At 39.3% G+C, this 18,517-nt stretch overlaps 1 protein-coding gene and 1 long non-coding RNA gene across 4 annotated transcripts in view; one reads left to right on the forward strand and one right to left on the reverse strand.

Annotated features, from left to right (window-relative positions):
- The first annotated feature begins 132 nt into the window (after window positions 1-132).
- LOC100847791 (uncharacterized) lies at window positions 133-12,483 on the forward strand. Its single transcript, XR_139219.6, has 3 exons — window positions 133-963; window positions 11,294-11,425; window positions 11,995-12,483. It is a non-coding gene; the product is annotated as an uncharacterized lncRNA (long non-coding RNA).
- The window catches only part of SLC35G2 (solute carrier family 35 member G2), a 36,292-nt gene continuing 23,030 nt past the window's right edge, over window positions 5,256-18,517 (reverse strand). For all 3 annotated transcript variants that reach the window (NM_001075524.2, XM_059878673.1, XM_059878693.1), the window contains exon 2: window positions 5,256-6,685. In NM_001075524.2, the coding sequence (NP_001068992.1) occupies window positions 5,432-6,667 (1,236 nt within the window). In that variant the 5' untranslated portion in view covers window positions 6,668-6,685 and the 3' untranslated portion in view covers window positions 5,256-5,431. The remainder of the gene's footprint in view (window positions 6,686-18,517) is intronic.

An 18,517-nucleotide genomic window follows, 5' to 3' on the forward strand; every position in this document is an offset into this window, starting at 1 on the left:
CAATATGATAGGTTCAGTCTTCCCCTTCCCTCCTATCACTGACGCGAGGGCGGTCTTCGCCGCTCTGGGATTGGGCGAGCCCGCCTGTCAATCAATTGCTGTGCTGGGTCTAGCGCTGAGGCTGCTCCGCGGAGGAGTGAGAGAGACAAGCGCCCTGCCTGCGTCTGGGTATTGTTGCTTCTGTGTCTCTGGCTGATTATTCTGGGACCTTCCTCCTCAGCGCCACGGGAGATTCCACAGCAAAATTGACTGCTTTCCGAGTTAAGCCCCAACTGCTCTGGGAGCTTCCTTCTGGTTTCTGCACCTGAAGAAGGTCTTACCAGCAGAAAGTTCTTAGGGATGGGGAAAGAAAATGAAAAGCAAACAAAAAGGCCTGAACGTGAAGTCCTGGGAGAAAAATGTAAGACGTGTCCTTAACTTGAACCGCAAATGAAAATAAGCTGAGTCTGAGGGCCTTCGAAGCGCCCTGGTGCGTGGATAGCTTCCATTCTTGGCTGCGGTAGCTTTGCTGTGAGGACAGTAACTTTTGGTGACAGGTCTGTCCTTTCTTAGCGGCCCAGCCCCAGACACCTGCCATCAGTAAGTCGGTTCTCTCCACGCCGGAGCTTCAGACCCCATCACCTGCCTCTTCCTCCCCAGCCATCTCTGTGGCTCTGCTTAGGCGTTTCCCGCCCAGGGAAGCTTGCAAAGTGCACAGGTGTTTTCCCCATCCAGCTGCTGAAAGAGCCAGACTTTTTGCGACTCCATGGATCTGAAGCCCGCCAGGCTCCTCTCTCCATGGAATTTGCCAGGCAAAAATCCTGGAGCCTTTTGCCATTTCCTAGGGATCCAGCCAGAGTCTCCTGCACTGGCAAGGGGATTCTTTACCACCTGGGAAGACCTCCCTACCCTACCGGGATTGTAAACTCAAATCAGGGCAGCAACTCCATCTATATCCTGTAATTAGGATCTAAAGTCAATAATGTAAGTGGATTTTGGATTTATTCTAAGGATCTAAATACCTTTGTATATTTTATCATGGCTGCTATGGACTGAATTGTGTCCCCTCTCAAAATTCCTGTGTTGAAATGAAGCTCTAACTCCCCAATGTGACTGTATTTGGAGACAAGGCCTTTCAGGGATAATTTAGGTTAACTGAGGTGCTAAGAGTGGAGCCCTAATCCTATAGAATTAGTGTCCTTTATAAGAACTGACTGCAGAGACGTAGACACTGTCTTGCTGTCTGTCCTCACAACTGGAAGACACAGTGAGAAGGCAGCCATGTGCAAACCAGGAAGAGAGCGTTCACCAGAAACTAACCAAACTGGCATACTGGACGTGGGACTTCCAATCTCCAAAACTGTGAGAAGTTTAATTTTTGTTGTTTAAGCCACCCAGTCTATGGCATTTTGTTATAGCAGCCCAATAGTTTTATTTGTTGATACATCTCATAAAGTTTATGGATTGAGATATTTCATTCATTTTTGAAGCTGTATAAACCCATTGTCAAGAGGTTGAAACTATTTCTCCAAAATAGTTTCACACAACAAACTATTAGGTACACCTGGCTCAGTTCAACTTTAGTTTTTTAACATGTGATGTGAGTAGGGGAATGTGAATACAAATATAACAGGTAAAATAGTCCTTGCTATCAGGTAGCTTAGACCACTTCCATAAATGGGGAAAATAAACCCAGAAAAAAAATACGCTGAAGTCGTTTAACTTTAGATTTTATTTTGTAAGGGATTATGTATTTTGAATGGGTCAGTGATCCAAACAGACTGTGAGATTTTGATCCAGATTTCTTAACTACTGTGTGCCATCTGTTTAAGTAATAGAAGAAGTAAGGGAGAGAACTTTTTCATAGAAGGATTTTAGTTTCCTGTAAATACGTGTTTTCCTTTTAACTTTTCTTTAAATGTTCCCTTATCACCCTATTCTTACCAGAAACTCTTAAGAAAGAAAGAAAAACTAAAAAAATACAATAAAAAGAGAAGGAATTGAATAAAAATAAGGAAACAGCAATGAGAGGAAAGCATTGGGGTAGATAGACAGGAAGTCATGTATGGAATTGCTCTATAGTGTACTTAGAAGTATGGAGCCCATGTTTGTAAGGGGTGGGTGTTGTCCCAGAGACCTTTCACACTGTCTCCTCTACTTCCAAATAGAAACATGTGCTTGACTTCTTCTTCCTCTCTTTTAGCGGAACTCAAACCAAAAATGGGAATCAACCCTGCTAATTAGTTCTGAGTGGACTAGCCAGAATCAGGCAACAACATTTAGGTCAAAACTTATGACCTATGGACTAGAAATGGGGTTTCAGATAAAGGTAGCTAATCAATCTAGGATAAGAACATATAGGTAGTTCACTTCATTCATCCCCAAGGAAAGAATTTGGGAAGACAAGGAAAGGGAAAATGAGCCTCCGTGTCACAAGACTTTTCCCAGGAAACTATTGAGGACTTGTAGAAATGATTAGAGAGAATGATCTGGTTTAATATCACTGTAAGGACTACATAGGGCAAAACAAACAAAAACAAAATCCTACCTACTAAATCAGTAAGAAGTCACTAATCACAGTCTTGACTATGAAGTGTTGAAATTAGTGAACCCTGGTAGCTAAATTCACTTTCTGGGTTGAGTAGTATTACTCTTTTATGGGAATTAATTAAACAAAAATTTATTGGGTTCACTCTGTGTTAAGCACTACAATACATACCAGAGATCTAAAAATCAGTCTTAAAGGAGCTCCATCCAATGTCAGAGAATGACATTTAAACTGATATTTATTATTTGTATAGTAAATGCAGCAATAGATGTCTACAGGGAGACATTAAGCCACAATGCGAGGGGAGGTGTGTGTGTGATTAGGCTAGTCAAGGTAAATAAGTAGGCAAAGAAGAGAAGGGCTTTTCACATAGAGAGGCCTTCATAAAAATATTTCTTTTAGTTTTTTAAAAAAGGAAGTATGCAACAGCAGAATATTGCTAGAGCAAAAGATGACAAAGTGTAAGCAAGAGTGGGTTATGCAAGTTAAGGGCCTTTGTTTTTATACTATAGGCAATGAGAAGCCATCAAAGGGTTTTCTTAACAGCACTTTAAACTGTCATTCTGTTGCTTTCTGGCCTCCACTGTTTCTGATGAGAAGCTGGCTGTAATTCTTATCATTGTTTTTCTGTAGGTTAGGCTGCTTTTAAGATTTGTTTCTTTATCTTAGTTTATCAGCAGTTACACTATGTTTCTAGGTGTGATTTTCTCTGTATTTATGCTGCTGGGGGGGGTTCACTTATTTCCCTGGATGTGTGGATTGCTGATTATTGTATCTTTTTATTGAATCTGGAAGACTCTTGGCCAGCATTTCTTCAAGTATTTTTTTCTGCCTGTTCTCTCTTTCTCTGACTACACTTAAATTTATGCTAAATTTCTTATTCCTTAGTACAGGTCATTCCAAGATCTGTTCATTTTTTTCAAATCTTTTTGTTTCTTTGCTTCAATTTGCATAATTTCTATTGAGAGCCAGTAATTCCTGGAAAATCTGAATGTTAACATTTTCCCAAAAACACAAACACCCTACAAATGGCTTTGGGTTCCTTTGGGTTATTGTCCAAAGGCATGTTAGTCAAGAGAACAGAAATCAAGATATTACAACAGAGAACTTACCACTGGGTGTTGATGGACTGGAAAAGCAAAAAGGGAACACTGAAGTAGCCCAGATGTGGTAACTACAGAGAGCAGCTGTCACCTCTAACCTAGCAAGATACCAGCTGGCATAGGAAAAATGTAGTTTGCAGGGTCTGAGCCATAGCATCACATAGGAAAGTTATAGATGAGTGTATCTGAAGTTGCTGCTGCTGCTGCTGCTAAGTCGCTTCGGTCGTGTCCGACTCTGTCTGACCCCATAGACGGCAGCCCACCAGGCTCCTCCGTCCCTGGGATTCTCTAGGCAAGAACACTGGAGTGGGTTGCCATTTCCTTCTCCAATGCATGAAAGTGAAAAGTGAAAGTGAAGTCGCTCTGTCGTGTCTGACTCTTAGTGACCCCATGGACTGCAGCCTACCAGGCTCCTCCATCCGTGGGATTTTCCAGGCAAGAGTACTGGAGTGGGGTGCCATTGCCTTCTCCAATCAGAAGTTAAGATAGCTCAATAACAATAACTTAATAACCAGTAACATATCAACATTTGTTTGTACTAAATTAGTAAAAACTTCCCAGATTGGATCCAAATTAACGCTACCTTATGCAGTTTTACAGACTTTTAGCTCTTTTGAAAGGAGAAGGCAATGACACCTCACTCCAGTACTCTTGCCTGGAAAATCCCATGGGCAGAGGAGCCTAGTAGGCTGCAGACCGTGGGGTCAGTATCAGTCAGATAAGACTGAGCGACTTTGCTTTCACTTTTCACTTTCACGCGTTGGAGAAGGAAATGGCAACCCACTCCAGTGTTCTAGCCTGGAGAATCCCAGGGACACAGGAGCCTAGTGGGCTGCCGTCTATGGGGTCACAGAGAGTCGGACACGACTGAAGCGCCTTAGCAGCAGCAGCAGCTCTTTTGAAAAGAATCCAGTACACGAAGTTTTCAGTTTTCTGCTGTACAATGATCACCGTTAGTGTCTTTTCCAGGAGTAAGGAGTACCTTTGCTGCCCCTCACACATGTACTTGCTACAAAATCATAAACAAGGGCAGGTTTGGAAGAGACTGGCATAACTGAGGATGAGTAGACCCTCCTCACACCTCATGGTGTGAGCATTCAGTCTCACACCATACGGCACAAAAGGGCATAGACTAAGTAGAGCTTGCAGGAATCCATATTCTCCCTACCTCCATTTCCTACGCATTGCCTAATATGGCCAGAGCAAGGAGAAGACAGTTTCCTCTCCTAAGGTAGGATGACCACCATTGCCAGTGAAAAACCAACTCCTTTCCTTTGTTTCCTCTTTCTTGCCTCAACTCCAGCTACTTTACCCAGCCCAATCATCTCTAGTTCCCTAATGCAAACAGATGACAAAAACAGGGCTTGGTATTCAGCATTTCATCTTACAGAGTTCTGAATATTGAAGGATTTTTGTTGAACACTTATAGAACATTGGACATGAACATTTTTTCTAACTTCTTAATATTTAGGACTGCTGAATTTCCACTGGAAAGGAGTCATTTCTTCAAGTCTTATGTTCTTTAGTGCTAAAAGTTGACATTCTCTACCACCTTTTATTATTTATAATAAATAATAATTTTATAATAAAAATTACCTTTTATTGTTAACAGCAAAGAGACCAGATTCATGATATTCCACATAATTTAATATTTAGAAGACTAAATTTTTCTACATCTGCATATATTAATTCTATATAGCACTCTGTCAGTTATACAACACAAAAAACCATTTATGGGTGAACATTAAAATGGCAGTGTACCTATTAGTAACTGAACATTAACAAGGTAATAATCAAGTATTCATTTAATGGGAGAGTCTAGTATTTCCTGATAATCCTGCCTTCTTAAATTCCTCCAGTAAAGTTTATAGCCAGCAAGGACAAAAACACTAATCATAATGATTACCCCTCCAAAGACATCATAGACACTAGGAAATATATGTAACACTAGAAGCTGCAACACCATTGCTACCACAATCTCCAGATGTTGTACTGTGCTGACCAAAGCTGGATGGAATTTGTCTAAGGCATAATAAACTCCCAAGAAGGCTGCAGTAGAACAAATGCATATAGCAATTAGATAACTCCAGGTTTCTCCATCTAATGGGATGATGGGTTCTTGAAGAACAAACATAGTAGATATTCCCCAGACTGTCCCAGTCCAACCAAATGTAAACAGTGCAGTCCACATGCTGATCTTCTCCTTAATGGATCTGTATACTATCATGGAAAGAGCAGTGGTCAGTCCAGCCATCACAGTCATAGTGTACCCAAAGGCTTCTTTCCAGGCATTTAACAAAGAATCATCTTCATCAACAATGTTGGGGATCATGACAAGACAAACACCTACGATGCTGCAAACAACTGTAGCCATGTCAACACAAGCCATTTTCTCATCTACAAGTAAAAAAGCCAAAATGCCACTGAAGACGGTGGTTGTGGCTCTCCACATAGTGGTCCCGTTGCTAGGAGGCACTATTGAAAACGATGTATAAGCACAGGTGATAGAGATGACATTGCATACACCGTAAAAGAAAAGTCGCAGTCTGTATCCACTTGGTCCAAAGGGGGCTTCCTGGTAGTAACACACAACTAACACAGATAAGACCTGCAAAACAGAACGGATAAAAATCAGTTCTAGAGATGGAACTTTGGAACGATCGGAAACAAGCCTAGTGATAAGAGCTACACATCCATGAGCCAAAGCAGATCCAAACAGCACTATCCACATTTTTCTGGATTGAAAAATATTTTTTTCTGCAAAGCTCTGGAACTGTCCAATTTCATTGGTCACTGGGTCTTCTGTTGGAGGGCAGGTATCCATGGTTCCAAAGAAGGTTCTTCCTTTTCTTTTCATTTCACTGAGCAGGCCTTTCTTTGAATTTTCTTCCATAAAACTTCCATAGTCTTCATTGATTTCTTCATATCCACCATCCCCAGGCTGAGGATAATGAGACGTATATTTCACCATTACTGTGTTTGGATGTATTTTCACCCGTTTTTTAACTGGATATTTTTTGGAGGGAGAAGTATCCATTTCTCCAGGCAATCAATTCTATTTAAGAAGGAAAAAAAGACAAATGTACATGTTCATCAGTTGAATTATAGCTTTAAATTCCATTATAATCTCATGCATCAATTCAATAATAGAAAGCAGAGGTTGTAACAGGAGTTTTTTTTTTCCCTAAAGTAATAGGAAGAGATGATCTGACAATATGCCTTATCAGTATACAAGCTCCAATGAGATTGTCTACCCTTTTTTCACTCTCATCCTAAGCCAGCCCCAGTTTCTCATCATGATTATTCTTTGTCTCATTAAACTGGATTTCTCTAAATAATAACTGATTTTTTCCATTTTTTTCATTCCTACCTCTCTATCAACCCAATAAGATAAACACACAAAAAATAAATAACAAGGTAGATCAAACCTCTCCTTCTGATTGTGTCATTTGTCTATAAGTTATTAAGTCCAAATGTTTTTGTATAATCACTTCTGTATGATACAAAAACTAGTAGTATGAATTATTGTGACTTTTTAAACATTTATTCTGGATTCCCATGCATCTTCAGATATATGGAATACTGAAACTAGAAAATAAAATTTTCTTTTTGATTTTGTGACATTCATGCACTGTTGGTATATACAACTTTTCTGATGAGCAACTGGGCAATAGGTTTAAGATTCTAACTGAAACTACCCTTCAATTCAGCAATATCACATCTAGATTTTACCCTAAAGAGATGAACACAAGATGCTTTTTACCTTATGTGTTTTTTAAGAAAGGAAAAAATAAGAGTACATATTTATATTTGTTTATATAATATAAAAAGTACAACATTAAGGAATTATGGAAACATACAAAGGAAACTAATAATCATTGAGGTGGGACAGGAAATAATAGAAAGAAAACATTTTGTATACTTTTTAATATATTATTTGAATCATGATAATTGTTTAAATTTTTTTTTAAAGTTCATCTGGTATTGAGAAAAGAGAGCACATAAAAAGGTTGGGAAAATGTATGAATAGAAGACTTCATTGTAGCGCACCAGAATGACCCTCCATACTACACTATGCATCCGTTTAAAATAATAATGCCGATCTTTACTGATGTAGAAAGATGTCCATGTTGTATGAAGGATTTGCCATGGTGCTAGCATATAGTAAAATCTCAAAGAATATTAATAAATTCAGCTTCCTTTCACCTATAATTAACCCTTTTGAAACACTGGATGTCATCTACAATCTTATTCTTTCTTTGAGACCAGTATTTGTTCGTTCAGTTCTCTTTAGTTCTTTTCCCTCTCCCCAAGAACAATTTGCTATTTCCTTCCCAATGATTTCTTCCCCCCAAAACAAAAAAATTTAAAAAGGAAACCTTTTTATTTTTTGTCTTCATGACATATTTCCCTTGTTCATTGCCAAAAACTCATCAGTTCCAGGATCTTAAACCACAGTCCAGAAATCAAATCCCATTTTGTTCTTTAACACCATCTGGGTAAACCAACTGTTCCTATTTATTCATTTCTCTTCTAAATGACACTACCTTCAGTTGGAAGAGTCATTTTAAAAAACACCACCTGTGCCTCCAAGCCCTTCAGTTCCTGGCCTGGATCTCCAACTTGGAGTCCTTCATGCATAATGCTATTAAATTAATCTGGATGTTCTCTTTTTTTCAACTTTTATCAGGATATTTCCACTTTGAATGATTAGCTTTAGTCACAAACTGAATTAACAGTCTTGGTCTCCCAAATAGATTTTCTGTCCCTAAATTCCTCATTTATGTTTGAAATGCCACTATCTTTGTAATTCCCCAAGCTAGAAACCAAGGAACACTCAATTATTCTTTCTGCCATCACATTCCATTTGGTCATTTATTTTATTGTTTTTGTCTCTGAAATATTTCTCAGACTTTTCCTTTCTCCTCCAATTTATTTTAGCTTTTGAATCTGGATCAGATTTTTGCAAATTCCCATCTAGCATATTGCAACAGCATCCTAACTAGTCCCCTTGAATCCTAGTCCTTCTCTTCTAAAATCCAACTATATTATACTACTGTCACATTAATGCCTTTAAAAGATTCAAACAAAACAAAAAACTTCCCTCAAGCTTTTCCCATTCAAGAACATACACTATTTCCTACCAACTACCTCACCGAGTCTCAACTCCTCTGCCTAGCTCTCAAGATCCTGCCTAGCCTTGCCCCTATCAATACTTAGCTCCTTAACACAGAGACTTCACTCCAGTGTTCTCTCTGTCCTGACACCCCACATTACATGTTTCTCTTAAGTCTTTATTCCTACTAGTTTCCTCTCTGCTCCCACTTTATAAACTGCTCATCTTTTAAGAAGGCCCAGTCCAAATCCTGCCTTTTAGAAATACACCTTCCCTGACCACTCCACTTTTTTTTCTTCCTTATTTAACAGCTGCAATAGTTCTAATTTTTGTAATCTCATCCCTTTGTTATTTACTTGTCTCAACTCAGTGGAATTTTATCTGCAGTCATTGTACCCAAATTTGCTGTTAAATTGCCTTTCCTTGCTAGTCAGCAAGTATCTTTTTCTTTTTTTCAGCAAGTATCTTAATGACATCTCATAACTTCCTATTTGCTGAAAATTGTTAAAATTGTAGTTTATATCCATCAAAGCTTTTCCCTTCCCACTGTAGCCAGATTTCTAGTCCCAGGAGCGTGAATAGGGGAAGGACACATTCTGCTGTTTTACTCTTTCTGAGAGAAAGGAGCTAGGCTCCAGCTTCTCTGGTGTATTGGCAGAGGGAGGAAGAGAAAGGACACATATCTCAGACATTGGTTGCTGCTGTGTGATGGCTTTTGGATGTATAAACTTGGCTAGGCTGAACTACAGTCCCAAGTTACTTAATCTACCACTAATCTATGTGCTGCTATGAAGGTTTTTGTGGATGTGACAGAAGTCCCTAATCAGCTGACTCTAAGTTAATAAAAGAAAGACTATCCTGGGTGAAGTGAAGTGAAAGTCACTCAGTTGTGTCTGACTCTTTGCAACCCTATGGACTGTAGCCCATCAGGCTCCTCTGTCCATAGGATTTCCCAGGCAAGAATACTGGAGTGGGTTAACCTCTGACCTAAACAAGTAAGCTCTTTCAAAAAGAGATTAGGCTTTCCATGACCTCAGAAATTACAAATAGTTCATGCCGTTAGGGTTCCAGCCTTCTCATGACCTTCCTTCCTTACTACCTGTGGACAAGAAGCTTTGGCCTGTTCTCATGGTTTCCAGCATGCTCCTGATCTTTGCTTTCTGATTGCCTGCCCTACAGACCACAGACTTCGTTATCCAGCCCTGACAATTAGCCAGTTCCTTACAATAAATATCCTACTGGTTCTGTGTCTCAGGTTGAACCCTGACTCTAATACACGGTGAAATTCTGTCTTGGATTGTTGTCTTTGTTTCTGTACTAACTCTAAAAGGCCACTGATAGTCTCTAGGTTGTAGACATCCAAATGCAGGTTATCTTGCATCAGTTACTTAGTCTCCCCAGTGCACAAAGCCCTGGTGTAGGCTGCTATGGGCCACAGGTTTTTGCTGTTTGGGTTCTCTTGCCTGTTGGGAAGTTCTCTTAGTGAGGCACCAACAGTATTCACTTGACCCCAGGAAAGTCATATATCCTTACCACTCCAGTGAGTATTATATCAGCTACTCACCACTGCCCCCTTCTCTCCAATCTTACTTCTCTTTGCTCGAGCAAGTAAAGAGCAAATTAAAATGTGCTGTCTAAGCAGACTTTCAGTTGGAGGAAGAAAGCATACCCAGTCATTGTAAATAATGATTTGATAACCTTCACCCTCTGGAGAAGGCAATGACACCCCACTCCAGTACTCTTGCCTGGAAAATCCCATGGACGGAGGAACCTGGTAGGCTGCAGTCTGTGGGGTCACACAGAGTCGGACACGACTGAAGCGACTTAGCAGCAGCAGCAACCTTCACCCTCAGTAGATTTTAAAGGGGAATATCCCTCTTCCCTCCCCATTAGGAAAAAGCACAACACTGTTCTTAGACCAAGGACCCATAACAGATATGACCCCTTTGACAGATTGTGTTTTCCAAACAGAGCCACCAATCTCATATCTCCTATACTACATATCTAGCTTTTTTTTAAATGTGAGTTTGACATTATTAAATAGAGAAGTAGGGTCTATGCTCCTTCCCTTTAAAAGTAGCCCCACTTTTGTGACTATTTCACCAGTAGCGTATGGCAGAAGTGACTTGTTATTACTTCTGAGATTAAGTCATACATATAACTGTGCCTTCCTAGCTGCAGCACTTGTGCTTGGAGCTCTGAGCTAGCAGGTCAGTAGTCTGACTGCTCAGAAGCCACCATGCTGTGAATAAGCTCAAATGAGCCATGTAAAGAAACCACATGGAGAGGTCCTGAGACTGAACAGAGAGAAATTCCTGGTCAGCCCCCGGGTGCCCCAGCCCCTGCTGTTCCAAGTCCAGCCACTCATCTGACTTTAAGTATATACGAGACCCTGAGTCAGAATTGCCCTTCCAAGGTATTTCCAAATTCCTGATCTTAGAAACCATGACAGATAGTAAAATGAGTGTTGTCATTTTAAGCTACTAAAGCTTTGGAGTGACTTGTTACCTGCAATAGATAACTGGAACACCCTATTTCCTTTCCCAGGATTTTAAGGAATGGGAAGGAGGAATGGTCTTAATGATAATTTAAAGTCCTCTTATATTTGGACCAAGTTGATTGGCTTTTGAAGTCGGACATTTTGTCCCTTGTTGTGAGATCCTGGATTCTACTTCTGAGGTAAGAGGAAAGTTTTTTGTTTTGTTTTCAAATAAGTATAGTTGATTTACAATGTTTTAGTTTCTGGTGTACAGCAAAATAATTTCATTAGATATATGTATATACATATATATCCACATGTATATAACTGAATCACTTTGAGATATATATATATATGTATACATACATATATATGAATGAAGAAGAAAATTTTATTCAACATCCTGTTAAGCACAGATTAGTGTATTTAATCCTAGTCCAACTGCATATTTTAAAGTATTATTTGAACTGTGTCATCTATTTCATTTCTGTCACTGGATTAGTCTGTACCTGATATCTTCCAGGTATATCTCAACACCTTTAATATTATATTGTATCCCACTGATGCAGAAGTCAGTCTTATACTAAAGGGATACATAAAGATTTTGGGTGTTTTGTTTTTTTTGTCTGTACCATTCAACATGTGAGATCTTCCCTTACCAGGGATCGAACCTATGCCCCCTGCATTGGGAGCATGGAACCTTAACAACTGGACCACCAGGGAAGGCTCAAGATCTTATTCATTCTCTCTAATTTTCATTTAATTTCAGGCTTTGTGAGTATAATTCTTGAAGAGAATCTGGAATCCTGACTAGTACTTACATTTGTGCACATGTAAGTCATTCAACCTGTGAACATTTCAGTAAATAATAAGGCACCATGTCCCCAGCACCACTCCAGGCTCTATAAGTAGAAAGATAAATAAAACTAGTGGAAGAGAGAGCAAGCAAATCAAATTTAATATTTTTAGAAGTCAATAATGCAAGTAACTACTTCAATACAGGAAAGGGCACATACAAAAGGCATCTAAACCCAAACACGGAGGATCTTTGCAGATTTCCAGGTGGAAAGGATGCCTGAACTGGGACTTTAAGTATATGTAACCTACAAATAAAAAAAGAGCAGAAAGAGAAAAACCAAAATTTTTTTTCTAGAGATACAAAATTTAGGAGTCAAAAATGTTGATTTTGAGTTCTAGCTCTGCCACCAAATAGAGCAATAACTATGTCTATTTTAAAATAAAGAGTTTTAGATGATAATTGTTGGGATCTTTCAACTCACTTCAAAATCAGTTTGTCAGTTTAATGAGTTCACATATCTAGTATTTTGATATCCCTCCCATGAGGGATCACCATGTAATTCAATGATCGCAACTTTCTACTACCTGCTCTAAGTTATTCTGACCAATGTGCCAACTCAACTTCTCCTCCTCCTTTACAGAGATGAGGAATCTGAACTAATTTCATGGCTCCAGGGCCCCTGACTTTATATGGGGATATCCTCCTCCCAGGCAGAAATGTCCATTTCAGCTGCCTAAAGCAACTCCCCTGAGCAGAAGGAATGTGAAACAACAGGACCAGAAGACTAGCCTCCCCAGCTACAAACGTATCAACTTGAAATGCTGGGCATAAATGGATTAAAAGGATACATAGTTGGTATCTGCTTGAACAATGGGCACAATTCAAACCTGAAAGCAGTATTTGTATCCAAAAGAGGTCCTTTCCTATGCTACATCCCACAACATGAGGCCCAAGATCACTTCTGTCCTAAAGTTGAAAATATTAACATTGCATCCCTATCATTTTAGTGGGAATCCTTAGACATAACCCTTATGGTGCCTAAGGCAAATGGCACTTGGTAATAAGAACTTCTTTCTTTAGTTAGCAGACTAACCCCTAAAATAGTAAAAAGTCTTAGATATAAAGCTAGCTAGTGCAACTTGATTATAAGATAGTGATTTAAATGTAGGCATTGATGTGATATTTGACACTCATGAGTCAGACTGGCTTTGAACTAAATATTTATCAGAAACTGATAGGTTACTACCTTATACCTGAGAAGCCAAGTCCTGAGAAACCTTATTACCCTGGAACCCTTGGACAGTCTTGCCCCTGAATGAAAATAAAAAGACCATACCTAACTGGTCACCTGAAAGGGAAGACCCAACAACCATCTTTCTGGGATATTGTGAGATATCACGATATGCATAGGATCTGTGCTATTAAACATACCTTCTGAGACCTACTGAAAGAAGCCATTCTCCCTCCAAACTGATGAAAAAGGGGACCATATTCTGATGCTCCAAAGGCTGTGAGCATGAGTCTACTCATCCTTGTGCTGAACCCTGCCTAGCATAACCTTTAAAATCTCTCTTTAAATTCTCTCTCTTCTCCACTGCAACCCATGAGCATCATTTAATTCTGCTTGTATTTTATTAATACTCTTTGAGTCTATATCTTTTTGTAAAAGCCTACTGTTTTAGTGGGAAAAGAACCTCCTTTTAAGCTCCAACCTCTGGAACTAGAAAATTAGTTCTTAAACAAACTAACAAAGTAGGATTTGAAAGACAAGAATGATAAGTGAGAAATAACAGAGTAGAAAGTAAAGAACATGCCCTTTCTTAAATCAGTCACACTTAGGAAGTGAGGGATTTACCATGAAGAAGTAAATGTCTGCCCTTCTTAGAAGGTGTGATAATATTCACATTGTGTGTAAGTAGTAAATGATCAAAATGAAATAAGTCTATAAACAAATCATGAAACTGAACACTTTTATGAAGATGTAAATAAGGGGCTGCAAGAAAAGTTAATTGTATAAGATTTCAAATACTCAGATTATAAAAGAACCAACATAAGCAAATTCAACTAAAGGAGGGAAAAAGAAGATACATACAACCTAGGAATCTCCTATGATAAACCAACTGAATCTCTTGTTGTTGTGTCTAGTCACTAAATCCCATTCAACTCTTTCAAACCCCACAGACTGCAGCACACCAGGCTTTCCTGTCTTTCACTATCTCCTAGAGTTTGCTCAAACTCAAGTCCCTTGAGTCTGTGATGCCATCCAACCATCTCATCCTCTGTTGCCCCTTTCTCCTCCTTCCCTCAATCTTTCCCAGCATCAGGGTCTTTTCCATTGAGTTGACTCTTCACATCAAGTGGCCAAAGTATTGGAGTTTCAGCTTCAGCATCAGTATTGCCAATGAATATTCAGGACTGATTCCTTTAGGATTGACTGGTTAGTTCTCCTTGCTGTCCAAGGGACTCTCAAGAGCCTTCTGCAGCACCACAATTTGAAGGCATCAGTTCTTTGGCACTCAGCCTTCTTTATGGTCCAGTTCTCATATCCATACGTGACTACTGGAAAAACCATAACTTTGACTATACAGACCTTTGTTAGCAAAGTAATGTCTCTGTTTTTTAATACATTCTCTAGGTTTGCATAATTTTTCTTCCAGGGAACAAGATCTTTTAATTTCATGTCTTATAGTTATGTACTCTTGCCTGGAAAATCCCATGGACAGAGGAGCCTGGTAGGCTGCAGTCCATGGGGTCGCAAAGAGTCGGACACGACTGAGCGACTTCACTTTCACTTTTCACTTTCATGCATTGGAGAAGGAAATGGCAACTCACTCCAGTGTTCTTGCCTGGAGAATCCCAGGGACAGGGGAGCCTGGTGGGCTGCCGTCTCTGGGGTCGCACAGAGTCAGACACAACTGAAGTGGCCTAGCAGCAGCAGAAATTTACTTGGAGCCCAAGGAACAAAAAAAAATCTGCCACTGTTTACACTTTTTCCCCATCTATTTGCCATGAAGTGATAGGTCTGGATGCCATGATCTTTGTTTTTTGAATGTTGAATTTTAAGCCAGCTTTTTCACTCTCCTCTTTCAGTTTCATCAAGAGGATCTTTAGTTCCTTTTAGCTTAGGGAGGTATTATCTGCATATCTGAGGTTATTGATATTTCTCCCAGCAATCTTGATTCCAGCTTGTGATTCATCCAGCCTGGCATTTAGCATGATATACTCTGCATTTAAGTTAAATAAGCAGAGTGACAGTATATGGCCTTGATATACTCCTTTCCCAATTTTGAACTAGTCCATTATTCCATGTCCGGTTCTAACTGTTGCTACCTGCATACAGGTTTCTCCTCTCAGGAGGCAGGTAAGGTAGCCTTGTATTTCCTTCTCTTTAAGAATTTTCCACAGTTTATTGTGATTCACATAGTCAAAGGATTTAGTGTTGTCAATGAAGCAGATGTTTTCCTGGAAGTCCCTTGCTTTTTCTATGATCCAACAGATGTTGGCAATTTGATGTCTAGTTCCTCTACATTCTCTAAATCCAGCTTGTATATCTAGGAGTTCTCAGTTCATGTACTGTTGAAGCCTGTCTTGAAGGATTTTGAACATTATTTGCTAGCATGTGAAATGGGCACACTGAATCTCTATAAAAATATAGAAAGACATTTCAAAGAACCTGGACAGAATCATTCTAACTCAAATATATTACTTAGGACAGATCCCTGGGCCAGGAGGATCTCCTGGAGAAGGAAATGGCATTCCATTCCAGTGTTCTTTGTTTTTTCTTTCAAACTTTAAACTTTTTATTTTGTATTGGGGTATAACTGATTAACAGTTGTGGCAGTTTCAGTTTCAGCCATACATATATATGTATCCATTCTCTCCCAAACCCCCATCCCATCCAAGCTGACACATAACATTGGGTAGGGTTTCATGTGCTATAAAATATATCCTTGTTGGTTATCCATTTTGAATACAGCAGTGTATACGTGACCTTCCCAAAGTCCCTAACTATCCCTTCCCCACTGGCAACCATAAGTTTGTTTTCTAAGTCTGTGAGTCTTTCTGTTTTCTAAGCAAGTTCATTTATAACATTTATTTTTAGATTCCACATGTAAGGGACGTCATACAATATTTCTCCTTCTTTATCTGACTTATTTCACTCAGTATGACACTCTCTAGGTCCATCCACGTTGCTGCAAATGGCATTATTTCATTCTTCTTAATGCCTGAGGAATATTCCATTGCACATATGTACCACATTTTCTTTATCCATTCCTCTGTTGATGGACATTTAGTTTGCTTCCATGTCTTGGCTATTGTAAACAGTGCTGTCATGAATATTGGGGTGCTTGTATCCTTTCATATCATGCTTTTCTCTGGATATATGCTCAGGAATAGGATTGCAAGGTCATATGGTAGCTCTATTTCTAGTTTTTTTAAGGAACCTCCATCCTGTTCTCCATAATGGCTGTATTAATTTACATTCCCAACAACAGTGTAGGAGGGTTCCTTTCTCTCCATACCCTCTCCAGCATTTGTTTGTGAATTTTTTAATGATAGACATTCTGACTGATGTGAGGCGTCTCATTGTAGTTTTGATTTACATTTCTCTAATAACTAGTGGTGTTGAACATCTTTTCATATGACTATTGGTCATCTGTATATTCTCTTTGGAGAAATGTCTGTTTGGATCTTCTGTCCATTTTTTTTTTTAATGTAAACTAAACAATTTTATGTAATCACATTGCTGTGCTCCTATACAGTCAAATGGAAATTCAAAGGACATGATTTTTCTGAATGTTTATTTCAGAAAGTTAGAATTGGATGCCTGAAAACAATAAAACTAATAATATATTAATATATAATGTTAATAACATACAGTTGGTCATTCTTTTTCCTATTCTACCACAGCTAACTGACTGGAAGTCAGTTTTAGTAACTACTACTAACATAAGACCTTCATCAATAAGTGAAGATATATAGGAAAATCCATAATATAACTAAAAAACATCAAAGATAATATGATGATAAAAAAAATACAGTGACATCTTAGTTGGTATAAGAAACAGGATAATTAAGAAAGCAAAGCCCATGATCACATACAGGCCACGGAAGCCTGTGACTGTCACGAGTGTTGACTTCTCCTTTATCTGAGGTTGTAAAAAGTGCTTTGTAAAATCCTGAGGTTTGCAGCAGTTGTAACCTCCTGAAGAGACTTCAATCAAAAGGGTTTCTAGAATATTCTGACGATTTCCATCTACCAGGCTGTGGTGAGCTCAAGCAATACATACTCCAGAGGACAGAAGACAGACATGTTGGGAAGTGGGAATGACTTCTACTGCACTTAGGGAGAAAGGGCATGTTGCTACTCAGCCTAGTACAAGTGTAGAAGCAACACCTCAGTGATTCAACCTTTAAAGACTCTATAAAAATGACAACAACTGGTAGGAATAAACCTTCAGAAGTGCCTTCTCAGACCTCCCGTCATAAGCACGAGCATAATCAAAACACTGAGTTTTCATGGTCTCACACAAAATTAGACTCACTTATGACAATGGCCGGAGAGGCTCCTATAAGACATCGGGGCTGGGATTTACTGTAAGATACACATCGGTTTAGTGCATCACTATGTGTTATGGAAATATGTGTCACTGACAGAGTGAAGGCATATTCTTGAATAACACAGCAAATAACACTACAAATTCAAGGAACATGGACACAATGACAATAGCTAACTTCATGATGGCTACTACTTGGTAGAGCTAGGATTGCCTCTCCCATAAAGTACTTCAATGGCCAGCTGGGATATTAGCCATTAGTTTCTCACTGTAATTCTCACTTAGAAACCGAATCTAATACTTTCCATGTTTACTAGCACAAGAACAGTGAAAAATCCTTGTAGAAGAAAGCCAGACAGATATGCTTCTGTTTTATCACAGAAGCTGCCTAGGACCGGTCCTGCTCACAGACAGATTGCTAATTCCAAATTTATTGACAGTTATGCAGATATTCTTTACCAGTTGAGCCACCAGGGAAGCCCTCATAGCTCGGTTGGTAAAGAATCTGCCTGCGATACAGGAGACCCCGGTTTGATTCCTGGGTCGGGAAGATCCCCTGGAGAAGGGATCCAAGGAGTAAGCATCTTTTAATTTCATGGCTGCAGTCACCATCTGCAGTGATTTGGGAGCCCCAAAAAATAAAGTTTGACACTGTGTCCACTGTTTCCCCATCTATTTCCCATGAAGTGATGGGACCAGATGCCATGATCTTTGTTTTCTGAATGTTGAGCTTTAAGCCAACTTTTTCACTCTCCACTTTCACTTTCATCAAGAGGCTTTTGAGTTCCTCTTCACTTTCTGCCATAAGGGTGGTGTCATCTGCATTTCTGAGGTTATTGATATTTCTCCCGGCAATCTTGATTCCAGCTTGTGTTTCTTCCAGTCCAGCATTTCTCATGATGTACTCTGCATATAAGTTAAATAAGCAAGGTGAC

This window comes from Bos taurus, chromosome 1 (assembly GCF_002263795.3).
Source record: "Bos taurus isolate L1 Dominette 01449 registration number 42190680 breed Hereford chromosome 1, ARS-UCD2.0, whole genome shotgun sequence".
Classification (NCBI taxonomy): domain Eukaryota; kingdom Metazoa; phylum Chordata; class Mammalia; order Artiodactyla; family Bovidae; genus Bos; species Bos taurus.